The 18890-nt window shown below is 38.2% G+C and overlaps 1 protein-coding gene across 2 annotated transcripts; it reads left to right on the top strand.

Annotated features, from left to right (window-relative positions):
- Window positions 1-284: 284 nt before the first annotated feature.
- On the top strand, window positions 285-18624 carry LOC129729684 (synaptic vesicle glycoprotein 2C-like). Of its 2 annotated transcripts, none has more exons than XM_055688435.1 (8): window positions 285-544; window positions 8968-9395; window positions 9516-10018; window positions 10276-10563; window positions 10618-10829; window positions 10895-11112; window positions 11177-11336; window positions 16765-18624. In XM_055688435.1, the coding sequence occupies exons 2-8, from the start codon at window positions 8987-8989 to the stop codon at window positions 16940-16942; spliced, it is 1968 nt and encodes a 655-aa protein (XP_055544410.1). In that variant the 5' UTR covers window positions 285-544; window positions 8968-8986; the 3' UTR covers window positions 16943-18624. The 2 variants fall into 2 exon arrangements, with proteins under 2 accessions (XP_055544410.1, XP_055544411.1); XM_055688436.1 differs by having other exon boundaries at window positions 8958-9395.
- The last annotated feature ends 266 nt before the right edge of the window (window positions 18625-18890 follow it).

Below are 18890 nucleotides of genomic sequence, written 5' to 3'. Positions count from 1 at the left end.
TTGTTTGTTTATGTTTCTCGAACTACACCAGGACTACTCTTTTTCTGTCCCGTGTAGGTCGCGAATGAAACAGAGTGTAGTTTAAAAACACCAACACCAAATACTGTTAAATGCCATGCTGTTAAATGCCATACAAAAAAAATACAGCCGGGTGTAGCTTCGTTTGTTTGTTCTTTTTCTGTGTTTGCACCGCCGCAAAAACGAATCCGACAATAATAAGATATCTGCTATCGGAACTGTATGCTTTTTTTTTGAAAATCCGCGGGCATGCGCGTTAATAAGCAACAGTTTTGATCGATATTTTCTTTTAAAGTCATGGTGTAGGAAATTTGATTGTCGCTTCGGTGGCCGTAATAAAATCCTGAATCATAAGCAATATAAAAAACAATTTGAAATCTTAGCATCGTGAAAAGTGCCTGTGGAATGAACGTAATGATTAGTATATCAACGAACTTTTGAAACATTGAATAGTCGTCATTATCGTTATCAAAATTATTACATCGAAAAGAAGAACGATTTGGTGGATGGTTGAAGATATGTCCCAGTGAGTATATTTGCATTTGTACATTTTCCTCGAGAATCAGGAGTTTGTGTAAACTACCTATATTAATAAATAGTTTACGTTGGAAGCTCAATCATCAAATTCAAAAGTAAAAAATCCTTCAAACTAACAAAACATCAGTAACAGAGTTTTGCAAATAGCTCAGAACTAGTCAAAAGCACACGCAATATTTTTAAAAACAACATAGAGAAACTACAAGAAAGGTTATAAGGTTTTTTGTTACGTCTGATGGTATTGAAATAGCTGTAAAAATTGAGATGGTTTATTTGAGCGGAAAGTAAAGTAATATAGAAGGCAAGAGAAAAGGTGAGAACGGGGTGGTTGAGATAAATTTTTCGTCACATGGGGTATCGAACTGATTCGGCGACGATTATCTTCGGCAAGTTTTCTAGAGGCAATGAAGACAAACATAACTTATATATATATATATATATATATATATATATATATATATATATATATATATATATATATATATATATATATATATATATATATATATATATATATATATATATATATATATATATATATATATATATATATATATATATATATATATATATATATATATATATATATATATATATATATATATATATATATAAAGAAAATTTGTGTTCAAAGTTTTGATGCTTAGACTCTCGAAAATGGACATCCCAAATAAAGAATCTAGTTCAAGATGCCCGATAAACATTAAAATGATTCACCAAACTACATGTAAATATTTTTAATATCTATTAAGCATCGTAAACATAACTTTTCATTTTCGAGGGTCAAAACACCAATATTTTAGGCACTTTGAGGCATCCATAAACCATATCTGATTAAGCTGAAATTTTGCACAGGTTTTTATTTTGGGCAAATACACAAATTGAGCATCCCATTGCCACCCTAGTGTCGGTTTGTGCTTTGTATGGAAGAGTGTATGCATAAGTGCGTGCGTGTAAGCGATGTCCTTGCCATTTTCAATAACTTCCATCATGCAGGAGAAAGAACGATATGTGTTAGCCAATTCTTTCCAAATCTGTGATTAACTTCACCTTAACCTCCCATTAACAAGCATTTGAAAGGTTGATAAATGGTTACACATTACATTGTTATACAATTTGGATTGATTTTGTATTATGTATGCCATTTTTGCTTTTCTCCTAAAAAGGTATATCAATCACTGGCAAAACCGAAGGTATAAAAGTGCTCCAAAGGGCCGAATGGCATATATCACTCGACTCAGTTCGACGAGCTGAGCATTTTCTGTATGTGTGTGTATGTGCAACTTTTCAATCTCACTCGATTTTCTCAGAGATAGCTGGACAGATTTTCATAAAATTATTCTCAAATGAAAGGTCTAATTGCCCCATAAAACTCTAATATAAATAATATAAATTAAAAACAAAAATTAATAAATTAAATTAATAATTAATAAATTAATATAATATAAATAAAATTGTAATCGGATTTTTAGTTTGTTTGTTATCTATCAAAATGTGAAAATCACGAAAGTTCATTATCTCAGAAACTAAACAACCAATTTCAACAAAATTGGTTTTAAATGAACGAGCTACCTAAAAAACCTTATCTTTTAAATTTCATAAAGATTGAACATGTGGTTTAAAATTTATGAAAAGAAACGTGTTCTGGAGACTGTCTAATCTCACTTATGTTTCTCAGAGATGGCTGAACAGATTTTCATGAAATCAGTCTCAAATGAAAGGTTTAGTTGCCACATTGATTTGTTTTGAAATCGGACTGTTACTTTGGCTGTTATGTTGAAAAATGTGAAATCCAACTATGAAAAGAAACATATTCCCAAGACTACTTAAACTCACTCACTTTTCTCAGAGATGACTGAACCGATTTCCAAAAAATCAGTGTCAAATGAAAGGTGCAGCTGCTTCATAACACCCTATTGAATTTTACTGTATTTTTTTTTTCTTCACATAACATTTATTTGACACGGCACAAATACAATTTAATGTTTAACGGCGCCAATTATATCTGATGACTTAAAAACTAAAGCAAATTTTTTATCCTCGCTGCCGACTACGAGCTGAAATTAAGTCTAACTTAAAACTAGCATGGGATTTACAATCAGTGTTTTGTTGTTCAATGGTCGTCTGATAATCGTCGAATGACATGTATGGATTCGTTCTGCTGAGCCACGATGTCGTGAGTTGGGACAGAGGCTCGTAGTCCTTGGGTCCTGGTTCTATTGTGCGGGGTCTGGTTGCTGGTTTTGTGCTTAAGGTTCAAACGTGTTCTTGTCGTTTTGTTGGGTGTAGACGGAGGGGAACGGGACTAGACTGGGGCGTGGATGGATTTCAGGAAAACGTATATAAGGGACATATCCTCACGGCTCGCCAAGACATCACGAACAGGAACAGCCGGCTGTCTACCCTCGGCCTGCAGGGAAGCTATTAATTTAGACCTGGCGTCACGGTGTACAGGGCATGACCAAACCACATGCTCTATGTCGTGATAACCTTCACCACAGGCACAGATACCACTTTCCCCGAGCCCAACACGACGGAGGAGCGCGTCAAATCTATAGTGATTGGACATAAGCCGGGACATCACGCAAATGAAATCCCGACCTACATCCAACCCCTTGAACCACGGGTTCGTCGATACCTTGGGGATTATGGAATGTAACCACCTTCCCAATTCCCCTCTGGTCCAAGCATTTTGCCAACTGATGATCGTATTCTGACGTACAAGTGCGAAAAATTCATTAAAGGCAATTGGTCTCTCATAAATATCACCGTTTGTTGCGCCCACCTTAGCCAAAGAGTCCGCTTTCTCATTACCCGGTATCGAGCAGTGAGAAGGGACCCACGCTAAGGTAATCTGAGTAGATTTTTCGGATAAAGCACTCAGATGTTCCCGTATTTTCCCCAGGAAATACGGAGAGTGCTTAACATCTTTCATCGATCGGAGAGCCTCAATGGAACTGAGACTGTCCGTAAAGATGAAATAATGGTCCGTGGGCATTTTTTCGATAATCCCTAGGGTGTACTGAATTGCAGCTAATTCTGCGACGTAAACAGAAGCAGGATTATCGAGCTTATGGGAGACGGTTAAATTGTTATTGAAGATACCGAAGCCAGTGGACCCATCAAGAAGTGATCCGTCAGTGTAGTACATATTGTCGCAGTTGATGTTTCGATATTTATTGGAAAAAATTTTAGGGATCTGCTGCACGCGTAAATGATCCGGGATTCCACGAGTTTCTTCTATCATGGATGTATCGAAAAACACAGTAGAATCAGAAGTATTTGATAAGTCGACACGATTTGGAATATTCGAAGAAGGGTTAATATTTTGGGACATGTGATTGAAATACAATGTCATAAAACGGGTTTGAGAATTAAGTTCGATTAACCTTTCAAAATTTTCAATCACGGGACGGTTCAAGACCTCACATTTGATTAGAATACGAGAAGACAGGCTCCAGAAGCGGTTTTTCAATGGTAGTACTCCAGCTAAAACCTCCAAACTCATCGTATGGGTCGACTGCATGCAACCTAAGGCGATACGCAAACAACGATATTGTATTCGCTCCAGTTTGATCAAATGTGTGTTTGCTGCGGAGCGGAAGCAGAAACACCCGTATTCAATAACAGACAATATCGTTGTTTGGTAAAGCCTTATAAGGTCTCCTGGATGGGCTCCCCACCATTGTCCGGTTATTGTACGAAGAAAATTCACTCTTTGTTGACATTTTTTCATCAGATACCTCACGTGACAACCCCAGGTGCCTTTAGAGTCGAACCAGACACCAAGATATTTGTGTACCAAAACCTGAGAAATCGTTTTACCCATTAATTGTGTTTGAAGCTGAGCAGGTTCATGCTTCCTAGAAAAAACTACTATCTCAGTCTTCTCCGGAGAGAATTCGATACCTAGCTGTAAAGCCCAAGCAGACAAATTGTCCAAGGTATCTTGCAATGGTCCTTGCAAATCGGCAGCTTTGGCTCCTGTAACAGAGATTACACTGTCGTCTGCAAGTTGTCTTATCGTGCATGAATTTGCCAGACATTCGTCGATGTCATTTACATAAAAGTTGTAAAGAAGGGGGCTTAAACATGAGCCCTGGGGAAGACCCATGTAGCTAATGCGAAAAGTTGCCAAATCGCCATGCGTAAAATGCATGTGCTTTTCGGACAACAAATTGTGCAAAAAATTGTTCAAAATTGGAGAAAATCCTTGTCGGTGAAGTTTACCCGAAAGAATGTCAATAGAAACGGAATCAAAAGCCCCCTTAATGTCCAAGAACGCAGACGCCATTTGTTCTTTACGAGCATACGCCAGCTGAATATCTGTTGAAAGCAACGCAAGACAATCATTCGTCCCTTTGGCACGGCGGAAGCCAAATTGAGTTTCTGATAGTAGACCATTTGATTCGACCCAGTGGTCTAAACGACGGAGTATCATTTTTTCCATCAATTTCCGGATACAGGATAGCATTGCAATCGGCCTATAAGAGTTGTGATTAGAAGCTGGTTTCCCTGGTTTTTGGATGGCGATCACCTTCACTTGCCTCCAATCCTGCGGTACAATGTTTTGCTCCAGGAACTTATTGAACAAGTTCAACAAGCGCCTCTTGGCATTGGCGGGTAGATTCTTCAACAAGTTGAATTTGATTCTATCTAATCCAGGCGCGTTATTGTTACAGGACAGGAGGGCAACTGAAAGTTCTGCCATCGTAAAAGGTGATTCTATCGCGTCGTGGCCCGGAGACGCATCGCGAACAATATTTTGCTCAGGAACAGAGTCCGGACATACTTTCCTGGCAAAATCAAATATCCACCTACTTGAAGACTCCTCGCTTTCGTTGACCGTTACGCGATTCCGCATTCTTCGGGCTGTGTTCCAAAGAGTGCTCATCGATGTCTCCCTCGACGTCTCGTTCACGAACCGACGCCAATATCCACGTTTCTTTGCTTTAGCCAAGCTTTTAAGCTTGGTATCAAGCTCCGAATACCGTAAATAGTCGCCAGGTATACCTCCCGTCTGGTAGGCCTTAAACGCGTCGGATCTTTGCGTGTAGACATCGGAGCACTCTTGGTCCCACCACGGAGTGGGAGGCCGTTCTTTGATCGTTACGCCGGGATATTTCTTCGTTTGGGCTTGCAACGCGGCGTCGAGAATCAAGCCCGCGAGGAGGTTGTATTCTTCAAGTGGTGAATGATGTTGAATCGACTCGACCGCTTTTGAAATCATTTCCTCGTATAACTTCCAATCGACATTTCGTGTGAGGTCATACGGAATGTCAATTGGTCGCATGCGAGTTGACCCGTTAGTAATTGAAATAAGAATAGGCAGATGGTCGCTACCGTGAGGATCGAGGATTACCTTCCATGTGCAATCCAACCGTAGCGACGTCGAACATAAGGATAGATCCAAAGCGCTTGGGCGCGCTGGAGGTTTCGGGATACGTGTCATTTCACCGTTGTTTAAAATAGTCATGTCGAAGTCATCGCAAAGGTTATAGATTAAAGAGGAGCGGTTATCATTGTATGGGGAACCCCAAGCCACGCCATGAGAGTTGAAGTCTCCCAAAATCAAACGTGGCGAGGGAAGAAGTTCTATTAAATCAAAGAGCAGCCGTTGCCCAACCTGTGCTCTGGGGGGAATATATATTGAGGCAATACAAAGCTCTTTACCTTGTATTGTCATTTGACATGCGACAACTTCGATGCCTGGAATCGAGGGGAGGTTAATACGATAGAAAGAATAGCACTTTTTAATCCCTAAAAGTACTCCTCCATATGGGGTGTCTCGATCAAGGCGAATAATATTAAAATCATGGAAGTTGAGATCAATATTTGAAGTAAGCCAAGTTTCACAAAGGGAAAATGCATCGCATTTGTTTTTATTTATCAAAACTTTAAACGAATCAATTTTTGGTAAAATACTTCTACAATTCCACTGTAAGACAGAGATAGAATCCTTCATATACGCAGTTGAATTAGGCATCGAAGGATACAATCGCTGCAAGGAGAGGCCATTGGGCAGTCAACTGCTTCAAAAATGATCTAACTGTTGGGAGGAATGCTGTAAGAAAAATTTTAATTGGATCGGGTACATTGAAAGTTTCAAAAATCCAGTCCACAATGTCAGAAAATTTCACTAATCCAGAGTTTGTTTCATCAACTGGGAGTGTAAAAGGAGCAACTGGGGTTTTAGATGTTCCTGGCAGTGCTGGGAACTCCTTCTGGGACTTTAAATTTGCCAGCCCAGGAGGAGTTTGCTTCGGTTTTTCCGCAGCACTGTTTGGTTTGTTTGTAACTTTCATTTCACTTTGAGAAATCTTAGGACCTTTTCTGGGAAGTTTAGGAGAGGAAATATTTTTCCTCTTTCTAGACTCCCCAGGATTGGCGTAAGATGCTCCCGCTGGTGAATCGTCAGAATCGGTTTCCTCAGAGGGCAACAGATCGAAGGGGTTCGAAGTAACGGGAGAAGTGGTAACGGTCTTCTTCAGCATGTCAGCGTAGGAACGCTTTGAACGCTCTTTGAGAGACCGTTTTATTTTATCCCTGCGCTGCATGTACACCGCACATGTCGAGAGCTCATGCAGATTTTCTCCGCAGTGAATACACTTTTCAGCGTTAACACTGCAAGAATCTTCCGCATGAGACTCCCCACACTTGCCACAACGTGCCTTATTGCAGCAGTAGGCGGCTGTATGGCCTAACTGCTTGCAATTCAGGCAGTTCATGACGCGGGGCACGTAGAGCCTCACAGGGAGACGAACCCGGTGGATCGAGACGTGGCTTGGTAGTGCAGACCCGGCGAACGTAACTCGAAACGAGTCTGACGGAGTGTATACTGTTTTGCCACCGATGATCGATGCTGACCGCAATTGCTTGCAGTCGAGCACCTTTACTTCGGGACACGTTTTGTTCTTAAAGCACCCTTTGGCACTTTGCAGTATACACTCGACGGACAGACTCGAATCGGTTATGACACCGTCGATCTCCACGTCTCGTGCGGGTATGTAAACGCGATACTCGCGTGTGAAGAGCTCAGAGCAAGCTATATCGTTGGCCTCTTTCAGGTTACCGACCACGACACGGAGCTTGTTAGGCCGGACCTTGGAAATTTCGGTCACGCCCTTGTACTCCTTCGTCAGGTCTTTAGAAATCTGCAAGAGGTTCAACTTTTTCGATTTCGGTCCTGCCTTTGGCCGAAAATAAACAGTATAGTTGCCCTGGGCTCCGTCTGGGTAAAGCCTGGGGCGAGGGGGGACTGAAGAATGAACAGGGGAGGGGGTAACAGAAGGGTCAGGGTCAGAGGGGTTCGGGGATGGTGGCGCGGGAGGCGAGGGATCTACATCCATCGCGCTAAGTTTAGCGCACTAGCGCTGACAAGAACACGTACCTTTTTATTTCTCCCTTCCAGTAAGGTTGGTTGTCCGATCGTTCGAAGTAGCAGCCGTTACAGCCAGCAGCACCAATACAGCAGCACCAAACAGCCACCAGCAGCGAGCCAGGTGTGAGATCACTCCACACAGCGATACGACTCGCTGACACTGATGGCTTCTTCTTTTTCCTCGTTTGTGTCTCGTCCACTGCTGTAGCACAATCCAGCCAGCAGCCAAATCGGCTTACGCACCAGCTGGCAGTCACGATGCGAAACAGTTGCACAAAGGAACGACCTTGAACCCGGATTTATTTCACTCGACCAGGCAAACAATGCCAACACTTGTTCACACGTCTTTTGTTTTATACTCTATCGGACCGATCACCAAACACGTCCAGTACTGATGCGTGTTCGGCACAGAATGTGAATTTTACTGTAATCAGGCTGTAATTTCGTCTGTAATTATTATTTCAGAAACTACACAACCGATTTGAACAATACTGATATCCGATGAACGGGCTAGTTAAGGGTTAACTGATGAATTAAAATGATTGAACACGTGGTTCGAAAGTTGTGAAAAGCAAGTCATATTTGAAATAGAAAAAAAATCCTACTATGAATAATCGAATTTAAAATATTTTATCGAATGATATATAATTGAATCTGTATATAATCAAGTCCAACCTAAATATGAGTACAGTAACGTTTCGATTATACCACGATCAAAAAATAATTGCGCGTCATTTATTAGAAACATATATATTTCATGTTATATTTGAATGTTATATTTCAAAAGTTCGGTATAGTTTCACTGTTGGCTACCAAAATTTGTTTTTTAGTGTGATAAATAAATTCAGCAAATATTATCAAGGTGTATTTTTTTCTGAAAATTGAAGTGTTGAATGAGAAAGGCTTGGTCTTACCGCTAGTTTAGCTTAGGTTTTTAATTTATTATGCAAAATACCAAAAAGCTAAATTCACAAACATTATTTATTGAGTTATAAATAGAAGTATGACTTATAAGTTACAGCATGTTTCAGATGAATTTTCATAAAAAATATGTCGGACGATTCTGAAGAGGCTTGTCTGGTTAGACCGAGATCACCATCTGTGACTGGTGTTCCAGCCGGAACGATGCAGTATACACAAGGAATATCGAATACCCAGCTTCAGGCTCACAACAATAACAACAATCATATTTCCGCCCAAAGTCATGGTTCAAACTCGACGGCTCGTGGTTCTCAGTCCGAATCCGGCGAACTAATTGACTACAGCAATGATGTCATCTTGAGTCAGTTTCACGCAGATGCTATTAAACAGGCAGGATTTGGCAAATTTCAATTGATTGCCTCTATTATCAGTGGTCTTGGGCTTTCCGGTCACGCAATTCAGATCTATGCGGTATTTTACATCATACCTTCAGCAGAGGTGGAGTATTGTATACTAGATACAGAGAAAAGCTGGCTTGGTGAGTATTTGTGTGCTAATTTCTTTTTAATTTCATTATTAAAATGGTTTTCAGCCATAAGCTGATTCGTCTTCGCCGTATGAGAAATAAGGTCATAGTTTGATTAATTGATTGTTTTAGGTTCTATAACCTTACTTGGTATGGCGATGGGAGCACTTTTATGGGGAGGTCTGGCAGGTCGAGCAGGAAGGAGAAAATCTCTGTTAAGCTGTTTGGCGGTCTGTGGAGTTTTCTCTGTCATTGCCGCGTTTATGCCGACCTATGGACCGTTTATGATGGCTCGATTCTGTGCTGCCGCTGGAATAGGAGGAGCTCTACCTACAGCTTCGGTGTATCTGTGTGAGTTGACTCCGGTTAATTACAGAGCTCGAATGTTAGGGCTTCTCGGAGCATTTGGTGTAGCAGGTGGTTTAGTAGCAGGCGCAATCGCAACAGTCACTGTTCCTGCTACAGGACAAAAAGTGATGCTTGAAAATAAAGAACATTTTAGTGCCTGGCACCGGTACTTGTTATACAGTACGTTACCCACATTTGCTTCGATTCTTGGCTTATTTTGGTTGCCTGAGTCTCCGAGGTATTTACTGGAGAACTCCAGAGAGGTTGAAGCGCTAACAATATATCAGGTGTGTATTTAAAATATTTTTTTCTGAGCGATATGGTAGAATCTGTTATACTTCATTTCGAAATTTCACTTCACATTAGATTCTATCACATCTGTAACTCAAGCATTGGAGAGGGTTTTAAGAATAAACCGAAATACGGGTCTCCATGCACAGATATGAAAATTTATAGAATCGAATGTGAAATGAGAATTTAAAGTAAAGGTGTGTTTCATTTCTACAATATCTTAAAACCAACTGATGCATGTAAATTTTTCTAGAAAATATATCAAAACAATCGGACGCGCGGTGGTTATTCGTTGACAGAACTAGAACTACCGGGAACGCGCACGCACCGGAATCTACCGACTTCAGTATTGCAAGAAATGGCCACAAGTATTGCGCTATTTTTCAGCAGCTTCGCTCTATTGTTCAATAAAGTAAACCTCAAACGAACACTTCTTCTTTTTGCCGCATGGACTGCAACGATTTTTGTGTATCATGGATTAACAATTTATATTGCCGAGTACTCCAAAAGCACAGAATCAGAAAACTACTACCGTAACACAGTGCGATAGGTGATTGTAGATAAATGAATTGGTGCTAATTTTGAATAATTTTAGATCAACAAGGATAGCATTACATACGAAAACAATGACTTCAACAAATCAATTGAAAACATAATATATACCAATTGTCGTTTCGTAAACTGTACTTTCCGTCGAATGTTCATTAGTCACGTGACATTTAACAACTGCACATTTCAGTATAGTGAATTTACAAATGTCAAAACAAGTCGCACCCAATTCAAGTACAGTACATTTGACGATGTGGGGTATGCTATTCTTCTGCGATAATATTGCGTTAATTGATTTGAGAAAAGTTTTGGTTACATTTCAGATTGATTGACACCGACCTAACCGAGCGACACTTCATCAACTGTTCGATGAACAATATAACAACCCTTAGGTTGTCGTCAACTTGTGACAGGGATTTTGAGTATAATATTTATCTAGACTCACTATGGAAATCGCATTTTGGAGCTCTGATGCCAGGAACGATCTTCATGTTAATGGTAGGAGAAGGCTCCCATCGTTTTGGACGGAGCAGAGTCGCAAGTAAGAAACTCAAGAAATCGTATTACTTTACTGACTAATGACTAACTGTTGTGAACTGTTGAAGCTCTTTGTTTCGGGTTTTCGATTTGCCTCAGCATGACGGTTGCCTTCCTGTATCATGATCTGCAAGTGGTTTGGACTGCAGGCTCCGCTCAAGGACTTATGCTCGCGGGGATTGCAGCGCTTACACTATTAGCAATCGAAAGTTACACTACAATGTTAAGGTAATAATATTTTGTTTTATAAAAGACTTTTTTTATTCACATTTTACAGTTTAAGTATAAAGCAAAAACATTGATCATGTCTTTGCATGGTGTTATACGGAGAAGAAAAGATTCTCGACATTATAGTTTTAACCAATCCACAATTGATCACCGTCGTATCTAATCATTTTTCGCAAATTTGTTGTGCTAATTTTTTGATAGCGGCATTTTAAAACTAGCGCACCACCAAATCATATCTAATCAGTTCATTTTTTTATATGTACCTAATGCCTTACTGGTATTGCTATGATATTTTCATACAGCGCATTCCCGGGTTACATAATGTCGAATATCAGTGTTTTTGTTATTACTTGTTTTCTTATAGAATATTCATTTCTTTGCTGCCACATTTTATTTAGTGTTTGAGTTTAGTTTAATTATTTGGAAAGGAATTTCCGTGCTAGATTAACACCTAGGAAATGAATTGCGTTTTATAAACATTAATACATTATTAATATTTTATTGGACGGTCGTCTTATTTTTATAATATAGAACATCTAAAAATTACACGGTATAATATAAGTCACAATATAATAGACAATATAATCACAGAGACATACAAGATCTCTGTGCTTGGTTCATCATTGACGCAAACGTCGCATAGCGATAGCATAACCACTTACGGTGCAATTACGGTATCAAGTTTTACAGATCCTTTGAAAATGAAATGAACATCTGTTCTCTGTGATATATCTTTTGTATATTCAATTAAATTGTTTTAGATTCTATCAAAACACTGAGAATAATATTTTAACTGTAAATGTCTTTTAAGCTGAATTTTTTTATAATTGCTAATTTAAAAACAAAGTAATTTTAAAATTTGAATGCAATATTTTTCCGCATAACAAATTCGAAAAGTAATAAAAAAATTGTTTATTTGACAATTTGCACAATTTTTTGGGCGTTGCTTTTTTTTCTCTGTGTGGACTCTCCACTGCGACCAGAGATATTTGAGCTATTGTGATATTGCCCAGGTGTTTTCTGTACTCCGAACTTCATATCATTGGCAGTATCACTATTGAAGTAAAGGATACGCTTTTCATTTATATCCGTGCTTGTGTGTGAGTGTTTACCCTTTCGCTCTACTATACCGAGCCTATTTCTATCCTCTATCCAGGGGTACTATAGAACTCAGCTTGAAGGAAGGGTATGTAGTGGAGAGCCTGAAAATAAACCCATGTTAAAGTCCTTTGACAACCCAATGGTCTGATTCTACCCACGACTGTAGGGCGACTCCTGTTGCCCCACCAGGAACTTGTGATATTCTTCGGTAAATCACCATAAGTATTCCGGTACACGTCTTAACTGCTAGCTCTTTCATACTTAACACCTGGGTCACTCATGCGCCGCTGAGTGCGCCGCGTGATCGTACTAACTGTTCTACTTTTAAATGTTTGTTAGTTTAACTGGACAAAAATGTGCAGGCTTTCGCGGTTCTTCGTTTCCGCCCTAGTCAAACGCAGCAGAAGGCTGTGTACTAGTTAGCTTAATATCTGTTGATCCGTTGTTGTGAATTTTATCACCCGGTAGAAGATTTGTTCTTTTCCGGGTCCTAGCTACGTCAAAGTGACGGAACCGTAAAGGTTATTCTTCTCGAAATGTAAAGATTAAAAACAAAATTCTTCTCGAAAGGAGGGGGTGCCGTTACACGACCACCCGCTTATCAAAGCGGACTCTGTAACCTTGCGGCTACGAAGCTCCCTGGGCGTTCCTCTAAAACAAACAATGAATATCCAAAATAGTTCCCAATTCAAAGATTTTAAATGTTATTTTCAAAAATTTGCGTAGTCCTGGCGATAGCTTGCCCGACTTTTCTCGAGCTTCTGAGCAAAATCACATGAAATGACCTGGAAATGCGCGAAAATTTAATCGACCATTTTTGTTTTGAATGAAACTTTGCACACGTATTTAGGGGCGGGCGAAGACTGATTTGAGCTGCAGGCGAAAACTTATTTTAGCGCCCCCATTCATTTTTTCGTTTACAGTCAGGTTTTTTACGCGTTAGTTCAAAAATCCGCGTAAAGTAAACCACCAAGAAACGTTTCAAAACAAAACCCAGACGCTCTACTTCCAGTATTTAAAATTGTCCTCTTTGACGGTTGTTTTGGATTTTTCGGAGGGCAGAAGGTTTTTTTTTACTAAGTCTTTTACTCAATAAATACTCAGAAGTTTTCGGTTCCCAACCCGCGTTAACTCGAAAACCGGTGAATTTTTTTTGAATTAGCGCGGTATCGCGTAAAAACCGCGTTAATTCAAAAAACCGCGTCAAAAAACGCGTCAGTTCAAAAATCCGCGTGAAAAACCTCGTAAAAAAATCTGCGTTAAAGAACCGCGTAAAATAACCTGACTGTATATCAATAGTTATGTTTGACATCGGACCTGGATTCCAGAGAGTCCGGTCCGAAGTTTTTCCGACTTCAATGTCCGATTTAATTCCAGACCGGTACAGAACTGAGCTATCTGGAAAAGTCCGGTTGAAAATCAAACTCAACGTGATTTAAATCACAAGCAGCAGACTTATCTACAGGTTTCTTCATTTGCATTTCTTTGAATGTGCTTAATTTCAATCCAAGTAACATATTTTAAAGCAAATAGGTATATGTAGGGTTGCAATGACTGTATGGAAAAAAAATCATCATCGAATTTCAAAAACCGTAGGTATATTTGGTTTATTGACCCGAAAATCCATCTATGCTAAATTTCAACTCAATCGGACATGATTTAGGAGTGCCTCAAAGCGCTCAAAGTTGCGATTTTTGGACCCTCGACAATTTACCAAGGGAGGAGTAGTACATGAAATTGGGAAAATCGAAACTTTATTTTCCGATTCCAAATGACTTCAAAATACTTAAAACGTCGATAGATAGTGTTATCTCGAAAAAATATTTTCGGTCAAAAATCGACCTAGCCGTTTTCCGGGCAACCGAGGGCTTAATATGGAGAATTCTAAAACTGGCTTTTGGTCATTTGCGAAACTCGTTCCGAACCAGATGTAAATTATTTTGATGTTCATTAGGTATCTTAAACTTGATTTTTATTAGAGTGGTTTGTAGCTAACCAAAATAAAAATGTAACCAATCGGAGTACAGCGTGCTAGAAAGTAATAGCTATCGTTTAGAAAGCTCATCAATCAAACTTTATAAAATATATTTTTTGTTCTTTAATTTTGGCTGATACAAATTTTAAATAGTTTTTATGTCCACGGTTGTCAAAGTTAGCTAAGGGGAGGGCAAAAAATAAATAACACTGAGAAGACATAAAATGAAAATGAAATTTGTATCGGCCTAAGCAAGCCTGGAAAAATAGTCAACTAAATTTGAATTTTTTGTTGTTTAATTTTTTTTTTCAATCTTTCCACTCCCGCATTTGGCGCTCTCCATTGATTGACGAGCAGGTGACCGCCTGCTTCGCCTTCGCCTTAATCCGCCCCTGCACGTATTTGGCTTAGCAAACTGAGCATTTTTCACAGATGGAAAGATTTGTTAGAGCCATGGTTTGTTTTCTAAAAGGTGTATGCACTTTGGCGTTGGTTTCATTCAAAGCATTGTAGCTCAGAAACACTTGGTTGTATAGTAAGGCTGTCTAAGAATGAGTGGTGGGAATTGATAATCAATACAAATAAAAATAGATCTATGTCTGTCTGTCTAATCCATATAGACTTGGAATCTACCGAACCGATCGACATGACATTTTGTATGTAGAGGTTTTTGGGGCCGGGAAAGGTTCTTATGATAGTTTGAAACCCCTCCCTCCTCTAAAAAAGAGTGCCCTCATGCAAATTAAACACAAATTCTTGCATAACTCGAGAACTAAGAAAGCAAGAAATATTTCTGTGATAGTTTGACACCCCTCCTGCGCTGGATGGGAGGGCTCCCATACAAACGAGACACAAATATCTGTATAATTCGAGATTTAATCAAGCAAATATAACCAAATTTGGCGTGTGGTGGTTTACGAGAGCAAGACATATTTTTGTGGTAGATCGAAACCCCTTCCTTCCCTAGAAGGGGGGCTCCCATACAAATGAAACACAAATTTGGAGCCAAATTCGACACGTGGGGGTTTTTGGGGGTAAGAAATGTTTATTTGGTGGTTTGACACCCCTACCTTTTCTGGAAAGGAGGGCTTCCAAATAAATGAAACACAATTTCTCTAGAATTAATCATGCAAATGGAACAAAATTTGGCATGAGAAGATTTTTGGGGGCAAAAAATACTTCCATTAAGGTTCAACACCCCTCTCTCTTCAAAAAAGGAGGGGTACCACACATATGAAACACAAATTTCTGCACAATTCGCGAACTAATCGAACAAATGGAACCAAATTTGGCATGTGAAGGTTTTTGGGGGTGAAAAATGTGTTCATAATGGTTCGACACCCCTCTCTACTTTGGAAGAAGGGGGGAAAACTGGAAAACAGCCTAAAGTGACCAGATACTATCCAATATGACTATTTTTGGAAAACAGTAGACTGAATATATGGGTATTTCTGTAATCGAGTGATACAGCCAAAAATTGACCTCATTTTTTGAAAGATTTGAATCACTGTCGCATTCATTTTGATCTTTTGTGGTAATTGACCTCGTATGCTATTTTGAATCGTTTCAGGGCCACCATATTATTTTCATAGAGTTATATTATTGGTGTGAGATAAAAGTAATTAACATAAATATATTAGTTCAAAATAGTCTCTCGTAATATAAAAGGCTCTAACACTGGTCGACAAAAGCGAAAAAAGTGCAGCCCTGAAGCTCTAAATAGCTGCCCTAGAAAAACTAAAAAATTACAAAATTCTATCAACGCGAGATACAAATAAAATATTTTGATACAATTTTGTATTTTTACATATACTTTTGATAACAAAATTGAATCTTAATGAGTTACGATAACAAATAAATAAAAAATAAATGGTTGTCCTATAATCTTAGTTAGAGATTTAAGGACAGAACAACATAAAAGGCATTTTGAAGAAAAATTAACTTTTTAACAATATAAGTTACAGCTTAATGATTTTAAATGGTATATTCAGACAATTTCTTGAAAGTCATTAGGAACAGATCATTAAATTAAATCTAACTTTCAAAATTTTGTAGGATTGAGACTGAACGCTGACAGCGCGAGTAGATGATTTGTTGTCTGACTGTCATCTTACCTAATCAGTATTACTATCGACATTGAGCCCGACTTTTCCGGAAGACTGCGTTCTGATCAGACTTCGGACCTAATTTTTTGAACTCTACCTGTCTCGACGTGAATTCTACAAAAAATTTACAAGAGTAAAATGAATTTTAATATTTTCCTGTTAAATATAAGTTGATTGTGTTACGACGCCCAAACATTTTTTTACTTGAACGTATATAACAACTGTTCTTATTTAAATTCACTTTTAGATGTACTGCTCTTGGATTTTTCGTTTGTGGTGGCCACCTAGGAGCATTAATTGGTGCTCCCATATATGCATCTTTTCCTGTGGCAACATCGAAGGTGGCTGCAATCGTATCAACACTATTTCTTAGTGTCCCTATTTCATCAGCAATTATTCTTAAGGATCCTTGTTTGTTGCTATGAGTAAATCAATCAGGTATTCCCATGAAGAATCTATCCATCCGAGCGAGTTTTTACGCTTCGCCAGTTTTTTATAGTGCTTGAAAACACGCTTATAAAATACAGAGAAGGCGAATACAAGTTTTCCATTAAAATATGTGATATATCTGGCAGTCTGTAACACTAATCAGATTTTGTTGCATATTGTTAGGCTTCATAAATCGTTTAGGCTACTGTGAAGACATGCGTCTTTATTTTAAGGTAAAGACAACTCAAGTAGAACAGTTATCTTATGATGCTGTCAAAGTTATAGAAAAATCCTGGATGCTCGAGTTTAAGGCTGGTTTTATGTATTTTTAATTTTTAGTTTTATATTGTTAATTATCATTGTTGTCATTTCTACTGTTGATAAAAATGTTCGTACTCGTTTTATTAGCACATTCAGTTAAATACTTTCACGACTATTTCTGTAAATGAAAACTGATTAAAAATAAATCTACAAAGACGATACAGTAAGCATTTGAAAAGCAGTGTAAAACCTCATTCTCAATTTATAGCATAGCATTACACATCATATTAAATTATTGATTTATTAATTGAGACAAATTAAAAATCAGAACAAATTTTTAATAATGTAGTAGTTACATTTGTTATACATTCATAAATTGCTTTAAATAATTTTCGTGAATGCAATGAACACTTTTTCTGTAGTTTCTCGGTTTCTCGTATCTCTAATCTGTTGACCGGACGCCACTTCATGCGGGGTAATATCGATCCTGCATACAAGTTTTGAGAACATTGTAGATGCTCGAGTATTGGAAAAGTTCAAATGCAGTCAATACTTTTTGTTTTATCATATCTTCTTGATTCTTAAGCATAGCGGTACAAATCAAAAATCAGTCTATCATGATCATGTAATCGTGTCTTTTTAAAACATATCTTATGTTTACGCACTAGAAATAGATAATAATACATAATAAAAAACCGTTCTGAAATCGGTTAGTGACAGACAGTGTCTCCAAATTGCTCCAGAATTTATGTGACACCAAATGATATTGGTTTTCATCTAGCCATTTGAAAACAGACACTAGCAATACCATATGTTATTTTAAGCTGGGGTGTGTAGGCCCCCCAATAGGGGCAGCAGAGTGACTCGTTAGAATACATAATATAGCAGTGTTTTCAAACATTGTTATTATTTTTTTGTCAGTAATTTATAAGTTTCTCTTTTTATATCAACATTTTTACATTTACTTAATAATATTCCCAAGTATTGAAGTCGTTTCTCAAGTGCTCAAATCAAATTTAAACCATGAGATCATACAGGAAACGAGAACATACGAACAAAAGAATGAATTGTACCGATTTTTTTGTAAAGTGCTAATCACAGAGTTTTCATGTAACCGATTGCAGTTTTACTCCACACCGAATGCTGTAGTAGGATCGTAAATAAACAAGTGTCACATACCTATGAATCCTTGTAATCCAGTGAGAATGAAGTTGAAATTGGTATCGGAATTCTGTCTTGCAATTGTTACCTTGAACTATTAAGTTAAGTGACCTGACTTAAATATTCTATATGATAGGGAACACGTGTGATAAATTTGTTCAACACATGATGTAAATCGATTATATTTTGTTGATCTTAGAATTAAGAATAATTTGTAGTAGAATATTCCAGCTAAATAGAATTGTATAAATAAAAACCTGAGGTGTAATTGATTCGTTCGAAAACATATCTTGAAACCCCATTTTACTTTTGAAATATAGCCTTATTGTTCAACGATTGATTGCCAGGAACGATTGATTGCCAGGAACAACACTTCGCGAATGTTGAATAACAGGCAGTTCTCAGTGAGAAGTCCCGTCATATACAAAAACAGCTTTTGTGTTACACCGGCCGACAAATTGAGAAAAAATGCATTCCAATAGCTCAAACCGGAAAAAATTGAAGATTATAGCTATTCAACCA

Source organism: Wyeomyia smithii, chromosome 3, assembly GCF_029784165.1.
Source record: "Wyeomyia smithii strain HCP4-BCI-WySm-NY-G18 chromosome 3, ASM2978416v1, whole genome shotgun sequence".
In the NCBI taxonomy this organism is placed as follows: domain Eukaryota; kingdom Metazoa; phylum Arthropoda; class Insecta; order Diptera; family Culicidae; genus Wyeomyia; species Wyeomyia smithii.
This window is presented reverse-complemented; position numbering and strand designations above follow the sequence as displayed.